At 41.7% G+C, this 19,769-nt stretch overlaps 1 protein-coding gene across 2 annotated transcripts in view; it reads left to right on the top strand.

Annotated features, from left to right (window-relative positions):
* Positions 1 to 19,267, top strand: part of SNX13 (sorting nexin 13) — a 199,908-nt gene extending 180,641 nt beyond the window's left edge. For both annotated transcript variants that reach the window (XM_068235995.1, XM_068235996.1), the window contains exons 23-26: positions 2,396 to 2,541; positions 2,727 to 2,795; positions 6,126 to 6,238; positions 8,391 to 19,267. In XM_068235995.1, the coding sequence (XP_068092096.1) occupies positions 2,396 to 2,541; positions 2,727 to 2,795; positions 6,126 to 6,238; positions 8,391 to 8,638 (576 nt within the window). In that variant the 3' untranslated portion in view covers positions 8,639 to 19,267. The remainder of the gene's footprint in view (positions 1 to 2,395; positions 2,542 to 2,726; positions 2,796 to 6,125; positions 6,239 to 8,390) is intronic.
* The last annotated feature ends 502 nt before the right edge of the window (positions 19,268 to 19,769 follow it).

The raw sequence follows: 19,769 nt of genomic DNA on the forward strand, positions 1-19,769 counted from the left end.
GGTGCCCATACACTTATTGATTTTCCCATTCGATTCCCTAAAATGTCTGAATTATCGACTTTTGGTAGATTTTGACTAAAAAGCGAACTAAAGTATCGATCAGACTGGATGGAAAATATAGGTCGATTGGGGGCAGGAGCAGCAGCAGATGGATGGATCAAACCATGGAACGCTGTGGTTCCATCGATTTTTCCTCCTGGAAGCTATTGAAAATCAATGTGACTGTGTGGTAGGAATTGGTGCCTTTCAGAGAGGAATCGGTCATTGAGCCACATCGTGTGGCAATCTGTAAGTGTATGGCCAGCTTTATATGTTTCATTGGAGCTTCTTCATGATGCAAAGAGCAGGTAGCATTATTGCACATGATACAATTTTCTGACAGATTTACTGTCCGATCGATTATTTCCAACAGGTCCGATCTGATTTCCAATTGATTTTTCCGATCGATTTTACATTCACTTCTATGGAAAATGTATTGGAAATCAGATCGGACCTGTTGGAAATAGTCGATCTGACAGTAAATCTGTCAGAAAATTGAATCGTGGGTACCTAGCATTAGCCTTAAAGGTGTTGTTGATGAACACTAATTGAAAAATTATTCTAACATGCTAATTAGCTCATAGGGAAATTTGGCTAAAGTGATTGGGTGCATAGCACCTACTAGAAGTTCCAGGATTTGGACATGTTGTATAATAAGTACACCCACATTATTTGGCCAATAACAGCACTTGAGGCTGTTGTGATTGGAGACCTGTTCCCTATGGGTTTTGCTGCTGAGTAACCTAAGGGCTTGTTTCCACTAGGGCGGAAACCGCTGCGATTACGCAGTTTCCCCGCGCATGAATCGCACTGGGAAACTCTGACATAGGGGAGAATGGTGCCGCCAGCGGAATCGCTTTCTGTAGCGATTCGGCCGGAACCCCCCGCAGAATTTGCAGCGGAGGCTGCGAATCCCATAGCCGTGCATGGCACGGCTGATGGGATTCGCGTGTGATCCCGCCCACCATCTCAGTGCCGGTGTGCGTCTCGTAGACGCACGCCGCACTAGTGGAAACGAGCCCTCAACCTAACCTTAGCTTCACCTGGGAGGGCTTGGAAATCACCAGATAATTAACGGATTAATCAAGCTGCTGGTTGCATGGATCAGTTGCTAGAAGCCTTGATTTACTCATCTCAACTTTTGCCTTCCATGTTGCACTTATTTTCTATTCTAGAGCTTCTTTTTTTAATAATCGCCAATAACACACAGCATGTTGGCTTGTGGAAGGAAACCGAGTGCCCAAAAGAAGCCCACGCAAACATTAAGAGAACATACAAACGCCATGCAGATGGTGTCCTAGTTGGGAATTGAACCTGGGACGCTAGTGCTTGATGGCAAGAATGCTAGTCATTTAAGCTGGGTATACACACAACGATTTTTACCAACACATTTGAGTGTGCTGATCGAGTTTGCCGGTTATCTTTAACACAACAAGCCGCATTGATTGTCATTTAGACTGATTTATGGCAAAATTGATCGAAATTACAATCAGACCAGACAGTAAATTTCAGTCAGTCAGACGTGGCGGGAGAGCTGCAGTAGATTGAACTATTGCCGCTACCGCTTGGACTGTATGGAATAGTGCATTGCTGCAGTTCGACAGATTTTCAATGGATTTCATGGTAAAATCTGTTGAAAATCTGTGTGTACTATATTGGGGAGATTTAATCTCTTTCTGATCAGATTCAGATCAGAGAGGGATTGATCTGTTTGCCACATTGGTGTCAATCTAAAAGGGCCACTTTTAGCTCCCATACTGTCCTCTATATGTATGTGGCTGTGACCTTCCCATATAGGAGCCGTTTAGGAAGCCTAAAGGCCCGCACTCCCTACGCAATTTTTTACAGCTATTTTTTTATTACATGAATGACGTTTGGCGACACGGGCCGATAACAACTGTCATGGTGGATCAGATCTTTAAGATCCCCAACAACTCCCGTGCAAAGTACCGTGATCGTTTGACCTCTCATTCGCACCCGTCATGTGTTGTCGCGCGTTCCCACAGTTGTTCGTAGGGAGGCGCTGCTGTGAGGTTCCCTGATCCATCATTAGATTAGTACGGTATTCACATTAGATGTATAAAGGAATATTTTGTATGGCCAATCCAATAAGTACAAGATAAAAGCCTAATAACTCAGTTGTGCTTCTCTATGAATCTCTTTGCAGAAAAAAATCTCCTAGAGGTGATCTCGGATTTCGGTAGAGTACTTGTCACACAGTGAGGAAGGGTTTTGTTGTGTATAAACATAAACCACTACATTACTTCTCATGTGTAAACATTTATTCGAAAAAGAGTTTGTGAAACTTTTCACCTGTGAGATTTTAACGATTGTCCTATAAATCTTATTTTGGTAGGTTGATGACAATATTCCCTTACGAGTGATGTTATTGCTCATGGATGAAGTCTTTGACCTGAAAGAAAGAAATCAGTGGTTAAGAAGACAGATTACAAGTCTGCTCCAACAGCTCATTAGGGCAACATATGGAGATACAATTAATAGGTAAAAAGCTGTTTGGACTGAGGAGTACTGCTGTGCTGAGCAGACTTGTACTTTTGCCATGAGAAAAAAAAGTGTTTTAATTTACACCATTAAAAGCTTCTAATGCACGAAACTGATCATTATGGTAAAATCAGATGCTCTGTGAGTTTTATTTTTTTTTTAATGTCTGTTTTTGTACATCCTAGAAAAATCGTAGATCATGTGGAGTCCATGACGTCTCCTGATCAAGTAGCAGATTATGTGAAGAACTTCAGGTACATTTCTTGAAAAATAAAGTGACAACTGTTGAAGTGCAGCCGTGGAATGTGTGAGAAAATGTGATTCTGTAATCCTTATTTTAGCTTGACTAATTTCAAAGACGGTTGTGTTACAAGGGCAGATCCAGGTGCTCTGAGCGTTCATCTAGAGTCTGCCTTTGTCTTCACTTTACAGTCTGAAAGAAGCTACCACGACTCTACAGCTCCTGCTAATAAAGTTTTCATTAGCGTAACGCTTCCAAAGTCCAGCATCCCCATCTTGTGTCCTTTGATGGCAGCAGGTGTCAGAAAATAAATAGGATTAACCTATAAGTAAAAAAAGAGTTTAGGGGCCTGGGAGAAGCTGGGAGGGAGATTACATTTGTTTTTCACCAAGAGAACCTCAGGTAAATATGACAGAGCCTGCCATGACACCTGTACTGATGCTAGATTTTTCACTTTAATGAACAAGCGACTCCCATGCTAACCTTGAAATAAAAAACACATATATCAGTAGATAAATACTACTTCTACATACATAGCAGATGTATTGTGCTATCCACGTAATGATTCCTGTGAATTTTATAAGGGAAAAGCAGAAAATCCTATTCTAGGCAGTGGCCATCTTGCCAAGCTAATGCTGACATCATATCCTCCCTGACTCTTGTTTTCCCCCCTCCCTTCTCTTGCTCGTTGTGTATTCATTAGCTGCCCTCCTCCCAGAGTCTTTAGACACTCCCACTGAGGTTTATACTAACAACTGCACTGTGTTTCTTTATTTACACATCCAATCACTGAGTCACCTCAGCCTTGCTTGTAAACACATGTAATCAGAGGGTGTTTCTGATAAGCAGCTAGGCAGGGAAATGAATGGAAGAGGAGGAATATATTATAGATAAAAAGAACTCCCAGCATTTAACTCTTTGGCACTGTTTTGCACTAGGGCCAGTGCTCCTAAAGTATGTGATAACTACAAACCATAACAGCAGAACAAGTTTTGAAAGTTTTGAATGCTGAATTAGCATCTTTATCACTTAATACACTCAGACCAGTTGCTGTTGAAATTTGATTTTTATGGTGACAATACCGCTTTAAATAATCCAAGCCTAGGAAGATTTAGCGTTTGTATTCTTTAATTGTTACCTGTGATAAGCATTCAAACACAAAAAATTGAGTCTAAATTGACAACACTACAGCACCATGATAAGTGCCTCAGCAGATGTAAAATATGCAAATTACACCAAAAAGAAAAGATCATCCGCATGAGGAAAAATAAATATTCACGGGAACCAGAAACCGCTTCCATGTACAGAATCTTTATTTAATACACCAGAGCAAAAATTTGTTTAAAAACATTTTAAAATCTGAGCAAAAGGCACTGGGGGATCCAGGTACAGATAATATGTATTACAGAGGTAACAACCATAAGTCAAGAACTAGTGAAGCACAGGCAGGACAAATCTATATGTACACGACACAGGCAAAGCATAGCAGACCTGCTCTAACTAAATGCACACCAACCACATCCAATAGAGAACGGGCTAGAGGTCATTTACAATAATGCAAAACAATCTATATGCACTGAATGACAAGAGCATAATACCAATAAGACCTCCTGTAAAAGTGTGTGAATAGTCCTATGCAAAAGCATAAGCCAAACAGTGCTATTATTGTGACAGTGCACGAAGATAAAGACAAATAATTACCTGGGCTGTGCAAGTACCGGTAGAAAGAGTCCCCGAGTGTCCCCTCCACGCATATCACAGCAATGCCACTTTATCAAGAGGTCACCTGTTGATAAAGCGGCTTCGCCGCGATACGCGTGGATACGCTGTTTGGCATATGCTTTTGCATAGGACTATTCACTTGATTTATGGTTGTTACCTCTGGAATACATATTATCTGTACATGGATCCCCCAGTGTCTTTTGCTCATATTTTAAATGTTTTTAAACACATTTTTGCTCTGGTGTATTAAAGATTCTGTACATGGAACCTGTTTTCTATTTATTTTCTCTCATGCGGATGATCTTTTCTTTTTGGTGTAATTTGATTAGCATTCATTCTAAAGCCTTGTACACAAGCTAGATTACATTCAGCCATTGTGGTCGATAACCTCCAACGCTGACGAAAATCTAGCATGTGTACAGCTGCCCCCGATTCCCTTCAGCGCGTCAGTAAGCGATCTGCCTGGTGAATTGACTCGGTCAAACACTGGCGGAGGGCATTGTTCCCCCCACCCAGCTCACTGTGTGCTCCAACATGCACCACTTTGTCTACAAAAACCCCGCCCACAGCAAAACAGAACTCCTCACCATCCTAGAGACTAGCGGCACATCTGTACAGCCTCAGCCCTGCAAAATCACCCGAGGGATTGAGTCTTTTTCCCTCTCTGGCAACAGTCCTTGCACATGTGTACGAGGCTTCAGAAAACTGTTTACTGTCCTTATTGGGAACAGTGGTGCTGGCTATGTACTGTCTAATTGACCTGGCGTCTGCTTTTAGAGCAACAGATTTTACCAATCTTACAGGAAATCACTGTATTAAAGGCATGGGAACGCGAGTGATTCTTCGCGTTCCCAGCCAAAATATCGCCCCCTATGCTGCTATTGCGGCAATAGCAGCATAGGGGGCGATATTTTGGCTGGGAACGCGAAGAATCACTCGCGTTCCCATGCCTTTCGGGTCCTGACGGCGAAACCGGAAGTGGTCGCCGGCGGGGACGCAGGATCAGAGAGACACGGCGAGGGCTCCGATCAGCTGCAGGGGGCTGAGGGAAGCCCCAGGTGAGTAAAACTCATTTTTTTAGTGACTTAAGGTTCACTTTAAGTTTTATAGTGATAACTTTCAATATGATGACATGTGCAGTCTTATTTTCTTTTCCCAGCCCCTGATTGGATAGTTGGACTTAACACATTAAACCTTTATTGCATATTAGCTTCAGTAAACCTGGACATTTAGTTGATCTAATACAAATCTGCCAGGTCAATTTGCCAGTGTGTGTGGCCAGCATGCTGATCTAGGATTGGAATTGGTGGCTGACCATGCAACATCATGCACCATACAATCTTGGTTGTCACTCTAACCATTGTTATGTAGTATAAAGCTTATCAAAATGATTTTTTTTAATCTGTGGACCTTTATACTACATACATTGGGTAAATCTGTACAATAAAGCTTGTATGGTCTATGACCACCCTAATTAATATTCTTATATTGACATTTTGGTTATGTTATTAAACTGAGTACAGAGCAATGTTCTGCTTCGGCTTGGAACTGTTGAGTGATCTGTTGCACTGCTATAAGTTGTAGCCTATAATGTTAACTAGCGAACAATTTTTGGTTGCAGAGACTCCTTCTGGCCCAATGGTATATTAGCGGAAACCCCTGCTCGCAGAGATCGCAGCGTACGCATGCGCACTAGAGTCGCTGCAAAAACAAAGCTGCTGGAAATTATGCCAGGTAATGTACACATAGCTTTTGTTTTAGTCGTTTTTAAATCGATGTGATTTGTTTGATGCTATTTGTAAAATTCTCAGAAAAAAATTGTAATAAGTATAATGCAAAAGACAAAAGGCAACCTGGCACTTCTGCAAAAGTATGTGTGGTTTATTGATCAGTGATGGAAGAATTGAAGCAAGCATACATACATCAGTCAAAAATAGGTGCAAATAGTTCATTCCATTGAGCAGTGGAGAGTGGGTGAACAGTGGGTGCGGGCACTGGGATGCCTAATGACCATTTCACACCTTGTGGCGCTTCCTCTGAGGCCGTGTCCAATAATAATAATAAGTATAATACAGTATGCATATAGCATAGATCTCTTCCTAAGCTATAGCAGGAACTATTAAAGAGAAACCGTAACCTAGATTTGAACTTCATCCCAAGCAGTAGATGATGCCCCTTTTCTCATGATAAATATTTTCCTTTTCACAAACAGATCATCAGTGGGCTCTGTATGGCTGATATTGTGGTGAAACCCCTCCCACAGTGTGATGTCAGGAACATGGTTCTGACATCCCACTGTGGGAGCCTTGTTGCATTGTGGGAAATAACAGCTGTTTCCAACTGCAAAAAAAGCAAGCAGCATCTCATTCCACTGACATCACCTGCCAGCAGTAAAAATGTCGACATGTGATGTCAGAATGTAAATCAGGGAGAGGAAAGATTTTTACAACGGGCAAACACTGACTAAATAATTTATATATAACTAGGTTGACCTAAGCCCATTTAAAAACAGGCTCTAGGTCTCTTCACGCCGCCAGTCAGTGGGTGCGCACCCACCCACCGCCGTGTGCGCCCTCCCGCCCGGCTCCCTGGCCTGTCCTCCTGTCCCAACCATTATCTGTACTGCGGACATGCGCAGTACAAAAAACCACGGACACACAGGGACAGGAAGGATGACGCCGGGACAGTTAGGATTTATTGTATAGGATTATTTGAAAAATGAAGCACTTTTTTTATTTCATTATTTTCCCTGGAGTTCCTCTTTAAAACAGAACTTGTAGTCAGACATAGCTCTAACAAGATCCAGCCACAATTAGGGTTTAAAGGAGTGAAATATAGTATATGGTATAGAACTATCTATTCTATAATAGCCAAAATAATTACATTGGGAGTGCCATCATATTTTGTAGTCATGTACATGAACATAACAGTTTAAAAATGAATCTCACAACAGAATATACATAGGACAGATTGCTCAATCAGTGCATGTTCATAGTCTAAGACCACTTCTTTAGAAAAGGGAGTTTAGTGCTTTTTGTATATGGATATAAATCATGGTTTACATATTTTTCTGACTTGCATGGAGGTTGCATATGGATTTCCTTTTTTTTTTTTTCTTGTTATAATTGGAGCCTGAGCACCAACCTTACCTACTTTTGAGGAGATGCTTATGGGTGATTGCAGATGGATCAGGTCAATTGGGTGCCGCAATTGGCGATTTCATTTTCAGTAATCAGGCGCCCAAACAGTCATTTGTGTGCCCAATCAGCTACTACACAGAATTCAGTGGTTGTAGTCAATCATAGACTATCAGCTACAACTATCAGTTGTTTGTGCACACGGTTTTAGGTTGGTGTTAGGCACTTATAGGTGGGGTTAAGGTAAGGTATTAGGTCCCCCACCTTAAGGGTTAAGATTTGGCACTTTCAAGGGGGGTTAGGCATTAGGTAAGTGGTATTCTTTTTAGGCACTTATGAGGGGGGTTAGAGTAGCGCACCTACAGTGGGGGTTGGGGTTATACATTAGGTGTGGGGGGGAGGGGTTTAGGGTTAGGCACTTACAGGGGAGGGTTAAGGTTAGAATAGGTGCTGGATAGTGCATAGTAAAATATCAGTAATTAAAATTGCCAATATTTTTCTATTAGTGCCACCATCCGGTGCCCAACTGATATAGCAGTGCCACAATAGGTACTCGATTGCAGACTGGATGGTGTTATTAGTCTGGATGGTGTCATTTTTCTTCCTATTGCACTGATGGATCTAGACTTTGGAGTTCAGCTTTATCTCTTTAGCTTTTTATCCACCATTCTCTCTGTGCTTCTGCTGTTAGCACTGTACTGCTTACGTACGGTTGTCTGCTAATCAAATTATGTTCAATCTTTCCTTAGATGAACTGAAGCACATTATCGGGGCTGAGACCACGCGGAAGGGTATCCTCCGGATCTTTGAAATGTTTCAGCACACGCAGCTGAACCGGAGACTTGTATATGTGTTCTTAGAAGGCTTCCTGGAAACCTTGTATGAACAGTGTAAATTCCGCAAGCTTTTTAGAAAACTGTATTCCAGATCGGAGAGAACGCGGAAATATAAACAGAGACAGCAATCTTCTCAAGCACCGGCCTTACAGAAAAGGTGACACGCCAGCCTTCTTAGTTGTGCCCTGAAGACTCTGCAGTGTTCTATCCGGCAATGACTTAACGGCGGTTTGGGCATACTCTCTGGGTCTGGCAAACGCCTAATGAAATCTCTGTCATGTCATGTAGATTATCGATACACCCATAAGCTGTGTGGCTCTTCTCATCCTACCTACTGAACAAGCACTCATCAGTCGAAATTCTGTAAGTCTTAAACAACTGGGTTCATTCTGAACCTGTAGAAAAAGCAAGTTCAGAACTACCACCAGAATCCAAGAAAGAAAGGTTTGATGGAAGAGTTCAAAGTTTGAAAGTTTTCATTATTTGGAAAACTAAAGTGCCAGATTGTATTTTTCTACATAATCTTCAAGCACAAGTACATTACAATGCTGGAGGATCACTTAAGATTGTGTTGAAAATTGGGAATCGTGCAATGGATGACCTTCTTATTGTGGCATGGATGAAGGCTTGATAGGTTGAGATGAACATGCTCATGTAGCAGACTGGTCATGTTTTGTTGCATAGTCATCAAAAATCATCCTGGGGCTTGGAGAACCAAACCTCCGGCTGCCATCCCTCAACCTAGCAACAATCCGTGGATGGCGAGTGTATGATAGAACAGACTCATTACGTACCTTTTCTTCAGGTCTTTTTAGATTTCATGTTTTCATTTCATAATTGGTTTTTAATCTACAATCAACCTGGCAAATTCTGTTTGAGTTTCTCTGGCGTCAGTACATGGGTTATACTTTGCACTATTACCCAGACATCGAATTGCCTATATTCTCTCCTGCAAGGGATAGCAAGCTTTGTAAGACATCAATGAATTTGGATTGCTCTGTGGATTGCAGGGACCTGTGATAGTACCAAAGAGTTGCACATTTAAAGCAATTACCATAGTCTTGATGGTGCCTTTGAGCCAAATAGCAAGTCAATCTCACAGTTGTCTTACAAAATCTGCAGAACTTTGTTGGAGAGTAAAGCTAGCCATACATGGGTCTATAAAGGCATTATTTAGCAAGCAATCAGTTGTATAGCAGTGATCGATGTACCATCTTGCAGTACTTGATAGTGGTCAAATTTTGAGAAAAAATTTGAGAAAGGATCAGGGATCATATCGCTATTCTCACAAGTTTTGTATTGCTCAGGTCAGTACAGTGCTATGCAGCTGCCAATCACCTGCCGTTCCGCCACGCTGGGAAAAAATAAACTGCTGTCAATCAATAAACTGTCCCAAATTAATCAGAGGTTTATAGATCATAGATCGGGAGCACCATAAATTACTGGCAGATTTTGTCAATATTGAATTTGCCATAAAAATTGACCTATGTATGGCCACAGTAAGAATACTTCTCAGACACAGTAATGACTGTTGACTTGCACAAGTTCCAGAGACACTTGGGTAGTTATCCAATTAACTTTTTCTCTTGAGTTTTCTCCCAGGGGATAATTTATTATTTATCGAAAATAATAACTTTTCAGAACACAGGATTTGAAAAAGTATTAAAAAGTAGGTAAAAGATTAGTATCAAACTTATTTAGAATAATTTCTTGCATGGTGGGATCTTTTAAAGCCATTTCATAGGTAAGATTTGAAAATGTCTACTTGGCAAAAACTCAAGAGAAAGATAAATAAGTTATGGGCCTTAGGGGTTGATTCACAAAAGACTGATAACCTTGCCCACCGCGCTGGAATTTTACCGCCTGTACTGAAAATAGTAATGTCCTTTGTGGACAATGTTACTGGCCTTTTGTGAATCAACCCCTATGTCTTTAAAGCGTGTCTCTGGGAAGGAGTTAATGTAACCCTATCGCATGGAAAACGATGGAACTCAAACTGGTGTATGAAAGTGTGCACCATGTATCTCTGACATACACGACTACTGCTGAATTGCCCTCAGTAGCATCTGAACCTGTTTACAAATTTCAGGTTTTTCAGAAGGTTGGGCTTTTATGCATACCCCAAGTCCCCCTATGCTATGCAGACAACAGTGAGAAACGTATCCATTGTGGCTTTCTGAACCTCAGAGTTTAGTGGCTGGTAGGATGTAGCAGCACAGTATTTAGAGATGTTTGAGATACATACAGACACCTTTCATTTGTTGTTTTTTTTCACTGACGCTCGTGTTTTTTAATCCAGTGTGTGTTCAACTTTCCAATCGTTTGTGCTGATTCAAAATTTATTGGGAAAGTTATGCCATAGATTCCCCTCCCCCCCCCCCCCCCCAACAGCCAGACTCTGTATCGGAATATAATAAGCTAAGGGCTCTAAATCACTTTTATTTTGTAAATAAGTGTAGAGAAAAAATGTTTTCTGGAGAACCTCCATAAAGGATAAGTGCACTTATGACAACCCCACATCCCTGGAGGAAGCGAGGAGGGTTGATGACTGGAAGAGGATGGCTGCAGGAAGAGCATTGGGATGCTACAGAAGAAGCTGTAAACAGGATGAGGTAGAGCTAAAAAGTTGTGCTTGGCCAAGAGCTTTTCCAATTACTTTTAGAGTGGATGTGAGGGACAAACTCAATATTGTTTTATAATTGCATCATTTGTCACGGCAACTAGAAAAATACAGTACACTTACGGAATTTCAAAAGGTCCACTTATCTTTCAACTCTCTTTCAGAGCTTTCTACCACCTTCTGCTCAAGGTAGTTGTTTATAAGTGTGATTGTCACAGAACGTGGTTAACCCCTAAGGGGTGCCCATACATCACTCGATTTTTCTGGCTGATCGGCCTCTGGATCCGATAATGTTCGAAGAAGAGTCAATATAGCAGGACTATTTCCAATAGAGTTTATACTGAAATCTTTTAGAAATCTGTATGCAGTGTATGGGCAGGCGACATATCCCTCTTTGATCATATTCAGTCCGAGAGGGATCTATCTAATGGTCCATCTGGTGGCACATGGACTGGTGTATGCGCCACCTTAACAACTTATCACTGTGCATCTCTTCCATATGTAGCAGATCCCGGGTAGATCCTTATCATGCAGGCAATGTATGTGGCTTCGGGGCAGTCACTGAGCGTAATGCCAATGCCAGTCTCTTCTAGAGGAATATTGGACTGGACCAAACTTGATGTAGCACCTGTCACACTTAAAGTTAGTAAAATAAAAAATGATTTTAATTAGTGATTTGTAGAGGTATTGTTACATTTTGAGGGTCTTCACTTGTATCCATCTTCTGTGCAGCAACCAAAACAAAATGTGTATTTTTTTATTTCATACTTGACGTGGATAAAAACTTGTTGTGGTTGAAACTGTTGCAAGTATGCATTTAAAGGGAATGTATAGTGTTTTTAAAGTGAACCTAAATCAAACTGGGAAAAAAAAAAAAAGTTTTGCTTACCTTACCGCTTCTACCAGCCCCCTGCACACGTCCTGTGCCTGCGCTGTCCTGGATCAATGCTCTGGTCCCCCGCTGCGGCTAAGTTTCGGTTTTAACCAACTGGCCAGTCAATGGCCATTGGGCCAGCGCGGACCATAACCGTGCACGTCCTCATATTGCCGGGAGCGACCTGTGCAGGCACAGTACTCGGAAGTCTCGTACTGTAGAAACACTGCAGATTTATTGTAGGATTTGTATTCTTTAATATGTTTTTCTTTAAAGATTATTATGCTGTTGCATATCTTTTAGAGCAGAGAGGAAGTTCTGAGCTCAGGTATGCTTTTTAAAGTAAATTAAGATGAAGCACACCAAAGCCTTTTTAAATACTTGGGGTTTCCTGCAGCCCTCTGTAGTCCATGAGGTCCCTTGGAGTCCGTCCGAGTCCAATCCATCTGGTGGCTCCTGTTGCACTGCTGGGAGGCCCACGATCCAGCTGAGTCGCCAGCCATTGCACATGTGTGGTCTCGGCCACACACACCGTGAAGTGACGACTCAGCCGTGTCACAGAATTTACGGGGCTGACAGCAGCAACACCAAAGGAATGAACGGCGAGGGTGCTGGAAGAAGCCCAAGGTGAGTATGAATCCTTTGATGTACTTCCAATCAGGTACAATTTAAATCTGTACATACATGTAACTCATCAAGAAAATTTGTGACACAGATTTGTTTTAATGAAATCACTGTACATTCCCTTTAAACCAACAGTTATATGGTAAACGTAAAAAAAGTTTCACCTTTCATCATAAACAAAATGTTTTTAATTAAATGAATATTGCACTTACACTTTGAGAAAACTTTTTTTTTTCCCATTTAGTATTCTTAAGGAACTGGCAGATAGTAAAAGTGTGCCAGCAGTCATCATAAAAGTCCAGGTGTAAATGAAGAATAAAGTTCCCTAATTACTTGTACGGCTAGATGGGAGCTCCTGACAACAATGGCAATAGTACATATCACAAGCTACTGTTGCCGAGGTACTGTCAGTTCTGAAAATTCTTACCTGACTGCAGATTAAAATGTAAAAATATATTTTAACAATTTTAAATTGCAAACAAGGAAATTTGGGGAGCAACCAGTGGGATGAGGGGATTTGGTGCTAGTGTAGTTTAGGGGACCCAGCAAGAAACCTTATATGGAACAGTTATCCAATCACAGCACCCTCTACAGCAAAAAGCTTTGTGATTGGCCGAATAATGTGGGGGTAGTTTACTACACTGTAGCCTAGCCACTCGAGAGGATGCTGTCCACCTAATCACGTTAGTAGAATTTCCCTATGAGGTCTCCTGCTGGGTTCCCTAAAGTAGACTAGTGGCAATGATGTTTGGTCTTGAGATGTATCCTAAATGAATATAAGCATTAGAGATGCTATTGCTTAAGAAACCTCTCCTGTCAGGGACATGGAGGCTGCCATACTTATAACCTTGTAAGATAATCTACCTCTCTGGTTGTTATGCTAATTCTTTACCTTGAACACTGAGGGCCTTTTTCCACTACATGCAGATTAGATACAGAATGGATGAAGAAAAACTGACTCCAATGAATGCCTATGGGAAAATCTGCATCAGGAAAATCACGTTTAGTGGAAACAGGCCCATAGGCATTCATTGGAGTCAGTTTTTCTGCATCCAATATGTGTGTAGTGGAAACAGGCCCTGACCCAGACCATGAATGTGACTTATAGCAACACCTCTCTACAGAGCTCGGTCGCAAACTCTTGTGAGTCCCGATCTTTGGTGGCCACCATACTTGTGCATATGTAGCACCTTAAAGAAAATCTTTTTAAAACTAGGTCACTCTTGATTGAGATTTTGATGGAACATTGACTGGGAATGCCCATTCTTTAGCCAATAGATCCCAGTAGAAAAACTGAAGCATCAGAGTTCCAATGGCTTTGTACTGCAGTAAGCAATACTAAGCTGGTGGGAACATTGCTGCCACTAATAGTAGAACTAGTCTAACAACTAGAGTTGGGTGGTAATCAATATCACACCATCAATATCACACCATCAATATCTGGTAAATATCTATCATTTACCTAATCTACCATCATCGTCATGACATCTTGTGAACAGGCAGCCTCCATATGCCTCAAAACACAGCTTCCTGTTTCTTAATTCTAGCCTGGTGCTGATTGTCCTTCTCATCATGTGGCCTCAGTACTTATCGAGTCCATATTACTATACAATTGGTGAAGCATTAAAGTTCTGACCTCTATGCTGCTTCAAGGCCAGTGACTTAGCAGAGCAGTCACATGATAAGTGTTATAGCAAGAGACTAGCACCTGAGCCATCTCCCGCTTCTTGTCTAGACAAGTTCTCTTTTCGGGTTGCCCATCCATTGTAGCCTTTGCATCCGAAGCAGAATTGACTATCCTGTGGGGATCACCATTTATAATAGAGAAGAATGGCGGGGTTGTTGTCCATCCATATCCAGTAGCAGTAGTGCAATCATCGGACAGCCACATAGAAACTGTGATAGAGCCCTTGTATGAAGGCATCTTCTGTTGTGGATATAACCTATTTGACCTACTTTGTTCCATATGTTGGGAGAGGATTTGCAGGGGAGTTCTGAACTCTCCTCTCTACACAGATAATCTGCACATGTATGGGAATTTGTATGCGTTTGTCACAGTGCTCTTTGCATTATTATAGAACGCCCTTTTGTATTATAGAGATCACATGGAGTGGATAGTCGGGTTGTATTTTTGCAGAGTTTGGATTCAATTCACTTGTCTTATTTTTCTATTTTCCCCGATTGATTGGAACCTTCATTCAAAGGCAAATCCTGACATTAAGACTGTTGAGTGTGTATATTTCACGAAGCCCTTGCGCGCTGCGTATTGTAAATGCATTCTGTGTGTAACACATGGGAGGAGTTCTGAGAAGAGAATTTTAAAATATATTTTTTTAATCTTAGTTTTTTTCATTATTTAGCAGTTGTGCAGAGCGCTGCTTAGTAGCTGTTGTACCAGACTATGAAGCGGTTCATCATTCAGTCCCGTTAACTGCTCGCTCCGCTGTAGGGTTCTGCAGACTGATTGTGTGTGGCGTGTGTCTGTGTGTTGTGAGATTTTATATATATATATATATATATATATATATATATATATATATATATATATATATATATATATTTATATATATTTATATTTCTCACAACATAAGTGCAGCTATGTTGTGTATGGATGGCCCCATCCAGCATATATATATACAGCTGCGTCAATTGCTGGAAGTTTATTGTGCCATTGTCAAAAACATATTTGTTTTAGCCTTAATACTTCTTTTGTTTGTTGGTTTGTTCACCTAAATTAACAATTACATTTTTTTCTTCATTTGTTATCTTTTAATACAACCGAATTCTAAAGGCTGGCTTGTGTATGCATCTCCATCACAGCATAGTGCTGAATATTGTGCACTACTGCAGTTACCCTTGCTAAGGTGCCAATACAATACTCGATTTGCGACATCAATCTCTGGCAGAGTCTAGCTTAATGATAAAGTCTGCCAGAGATTGATGCCGCAGCATGCCACCTGATCGCAATTTTGATCGCTTTCTAGCCAAAATTGATTGAAATGTTAGGTCCGGCATGTTGGAAAGATCTCGCTCGCAAGAGCTCGGTTGGGTGTGCAGCAATGATTTTTGGAAAACTGGCCTCTGCCCATGTGTGGTGTGACCATCCCAATCTATAGTGTGAAGCCTGGCTCAGTCTCCTGGCCCCGCTGTGGCCTTGTGAATCATTTAAAAAAAATCAGTAATGCAGTGCAACTACAGTATTGTTCAATTATTCTTTTCAGACATGTCAAACAAGGGTAACTGTAAGGATACATTTAAAGGATAAGCGAGGCAACAGAGCTACATAAAAAGTTTTTACCTTATCTGCTGCATAACTTATCTGGTACATCTCCCATCTCCCCCAACTTCCCCCCCCAGGACTCCCCTCCTTGGATTGCCTCCAACAGTCCTTTCCGACCCCGACCCTTTCCTGGGTCACCATCCTTGACACAGAAGCCGTGTACTGTGCATTACACAAGGCGTCCGCACAGTTCGGCAGGCTGCACGTGCCTGTGCACCTAGAAACCCTTTGCCACCACGTCCGCGCTCCTGGCAGTCTCCAGGATGTGAGCATGTGCACAGCATACCGAACTGCGCAGTGTGTTATGCGCAGTACTGCTTCCAGGTCAAGGGTGGTGACTCAGGAGTGTCGGGGCCCGGTCCAGACTGTTGCAGACAATGGGAGGGAGGGGGCTGGCGGGGGAAGGATGGCACAGTCTGGGTCCCCCACACCTTATGCAGCAGATAATGTACTAACTCTTATGCAGCTCAGTCGCCTCGCTTAGCCTTTAAGATAGGATATTGATGGAGATGCATGGGTAAAAATGGGGCATTTTCATTAGCAGCTTGAATGATTAGTGGACAAGGACAAAGGACTTCTCATAAGGAGGACTACCAGTGTTCTGCTGGTGCCGGGCCTGTTGGCGGAGTATGCCTGGCTCTGTAAAATGTTGGCCTGTCTGTCTCTAGTCTCTTTGCAGTCTGTCCCCTAAATTTTCTGTGGCCTTTTGTTTATGGAAACTATTTTAGAAGTTTTGCTGTAACTAAATTGCATTTCCCACTAGTGGGAACAGCAGCTGTTGAAATTTTGCATATCTGGGATATACCATTGACACGCTGTACAGTAGTAGGAGGCTGTCTAAATGCTCCTGGTTTGTAATGTTTGAGGCGATTGTACAAGTTATTTGTAAAATACTGAACTTGGGATATTCCTTTTTGACTCCAATGTCTATAAGACAATTTTTTAAAATGTAGTAACATGACAAACTGCTGCATCAATGCATGAAGTCACTGCTCAAGGTATACTGTACAAACTGCAGGGTGGAAATAGGGATTCAGTCATGCTGTCTCATACATTCCTTTTTGTTTTGGTATGTTGTATTTCTTGTGATCCCTGTAATTACAGGCAGCCATTTTGTGAGCTTAGAGATCACAGTTCAGTAGAGGCCTATGGAAACACTGAGTCAACTCAGTTACTGTGTACCTCATGCCTCAGTGATGCCCGTTCTTTATAAATTATTTGTTTCCTTAACACTTACAGGTTCACAGTAATGTGTCTGACATGGTGTTGAAAGAAGGGTGCTGACTTTATGTTAAAATACAAATACTATTTTTTTTTTCTGGCAAGGTCCTGCCACAGAAGTGCAGGTCTTTTCCTCCAGCTGTGTTTTCCATTGAGCTTTCCTGATGGTTGATGACACATGGTCTGACCCCACATTCCATGTGATCACTAACCTGCCCTGCCATTGGTGTAAAGGACAGGGTGGATGTACAGTCTGGTGCTCTCAGCTTGGTGTGTTTGACATATGGGAAGTGCCCTGCGGAAGGAAGCCCCCCCCCCCCTCCCTCACAACTAAGAGTCAGGCACTATGTGTGGTGAAGTTTGGTGAAGATAAGGCTGCTCAGATGCAGATTTACTGTCCTTTCAATGTAAATTGAGTGGTTAAGCCTTTATGAACTGTAATCTGTCACAGATGTCTGCATTTGTGTAACATGGGGTACACATTTAGGGGGTAACTTCATTGCTTGTGCTCACTGGAGGCCGTTAAGGTGAATTTGCAGTATAAATATAACCCATCTCTGTCACAGCGAATCGTAACCACAGGAAGCTTTATTCTTTAAGAGTACCACAGGTTTTCTTAAGTATTTTAGTTCATACCTGGATGTCCGAAGATATCTGGACAAGCTTGTGCCCTCAGCATTTCGGTATGCAGCTTTCCCGTTACACCTTGCATTTGGTGGCCTCTAGTGTAGACAGTTAAACAGGCGCTTCAGGCTGATGTGAATTAATTTCCGTGCAACAGAGACCATCCCTCTCTCTTCTTACTGCACTTTTCAGCCCTTTCGGCTGAAAGATATACGTTTGTGCAGCTATGGTGCATTATGACGTTAACAATCCATTATTTCTGAAGTAACATCTGCCTATCTGTGGCTACCATTGGATTGTAAATCATGCAGAAAAAAGTAGCCTGGCAGAATGTGCTTTATTCATATACAGCTGAAGGAAGCCTGCTGTGAGAGGAATGTGGAGGTGTCTGCTGATTCCCTGTCAGGGCAGTGGCCTGGATGTTATGCTGTCCTGCATATCTCCTGCTTATGTCACCTTCCCAGAGTCTGTACATAGATGAGGTATTCTAAGTCCAATGGCTGCAGAAGCCAAAAGGATAGCACCATGGCCAAGCATTTGGGGTTTCTAAAAGGGACTCAGTAGAACAGCCTCCATATTCCTCTCACTTCAACTTTCCTTAAAGGAGAACTCTGAAGTGTCATTGGATTAAGCCTTCAGTAGGAATAACAATTGCAATTTATACCTTAGAAATAATTTTTTTTTGTCTTAAAATGTTCTTGGCTGCAGAGATTTTAAATGTACTTTGTACCCAGTTGGCCACATCACTTACTTGAAAGATACAAAAATACAGACTATATGCAATACAGCCGCCAGGACAATAGAGTTATATTTGATGTAGCAGCTGATTTGAAAAAGAGTGATCTAGAGAAAACGGATATCAGAGTTTTTAAATAAAAAAGGGCCAAAAAACAAAAAGTACATGCATACGTCCTCCATTTTCCCCTGAAAGGCTCCATGTTTCTCCAATATGATCTTGTACTAGGCCCTGAACCTTTGAACCGGATATTCTAGCTTTCACACATGCACAGTTGGCTCCAGAATGCCGCTCTGCCACGATCAAGAGGCCACTAGGAGCGCGGCCTGGAGCCAACTGCAAAAAAAAAACCCCTGAAAATCTGGTGAAGAGTTCACTTTAAATGGAGATGGAGATAGGCACGGTCACCTTTCCTTCCTCCACCGTTCACAAGTTAATAGCATAACCCTTTAAGGACTTGTTTTATAAGTCTTACCTTTCACTCCTATTTTTGACTCCTATTTTTCTACCAGTGTGATCCTACTGTCCCTTGAATATATTTATATAGCCTATGTTATGAATATATCCGTTTGAATATGAATTTTGCATATCATTGTATAATAAATGCTAGCTATGTGCCTGATTGTTCTATGGATACTATTTCCACCCTTTGTGTTTCCCCCATATTTCTTTGGAGCAAAGAGCAAACCGAATGTTACAATGATTTTTTTTTTTAATGGGTTGAAAGCTAGATTTTTATTTTCATTATGTCTGTGACTGTCCCAACTGAGAAGCTGGAATACTGATAACACTAATAAAGTATTAACAGAAACCAGACTGTGTGTTTTTGTGCTTTTCAGCGATCAGATCATCGTTGCTGTCAATGTGAAGTAATGCAAAGTACATATGAGCCATGAAAAATAATAATAAATGTGCTGCTGTAATGCATACAAATTGTTGAACGTAACTGAAGATTAAGAATCATCATTACCGTGGTCCCGTGGCTGCAACACTTTTCGGTTGTGTATGGCAGCCCCTTCTCAATGTGACGCTCTGTACATCCAATCAAAAGACTGCTACTTATCGTAGACCAGGGATATCAAACTCAAAAAGTGGGACAAAATTGAACACCGATACCAAGTTGTGGGCCAACCTCAATGACCCCCTCATTCCCCTATGTATTTTCCTGGTGTCTAGTGGCCAACCTCCCTCTCATATACAGTTCCCTGAAGTCTACCCCCCCCCCCCTTCCCCTTTCACTATACAGTTCCCTGGTATCTCGTGCTTTTCCCCTCCCTCATGAGGCTTCACCTCCTTGGTGGTCTAGAGTGGGC

This window comes from Hyperolius riggenbachi, chromosome 5 (assembly GCF_040937935.1).
Source record: "Hyperolius riggenbachi isolate aHypRig1 chromosome 5, aHypRig1.pri, whole genome shotgun sequence".
Lineage (NCBI taxonomy): Eukaryota > Metazoa > Chordata > Amphibia > Anura > Hyperoliidae > Hyperolius > Hyperolius riggenbachi.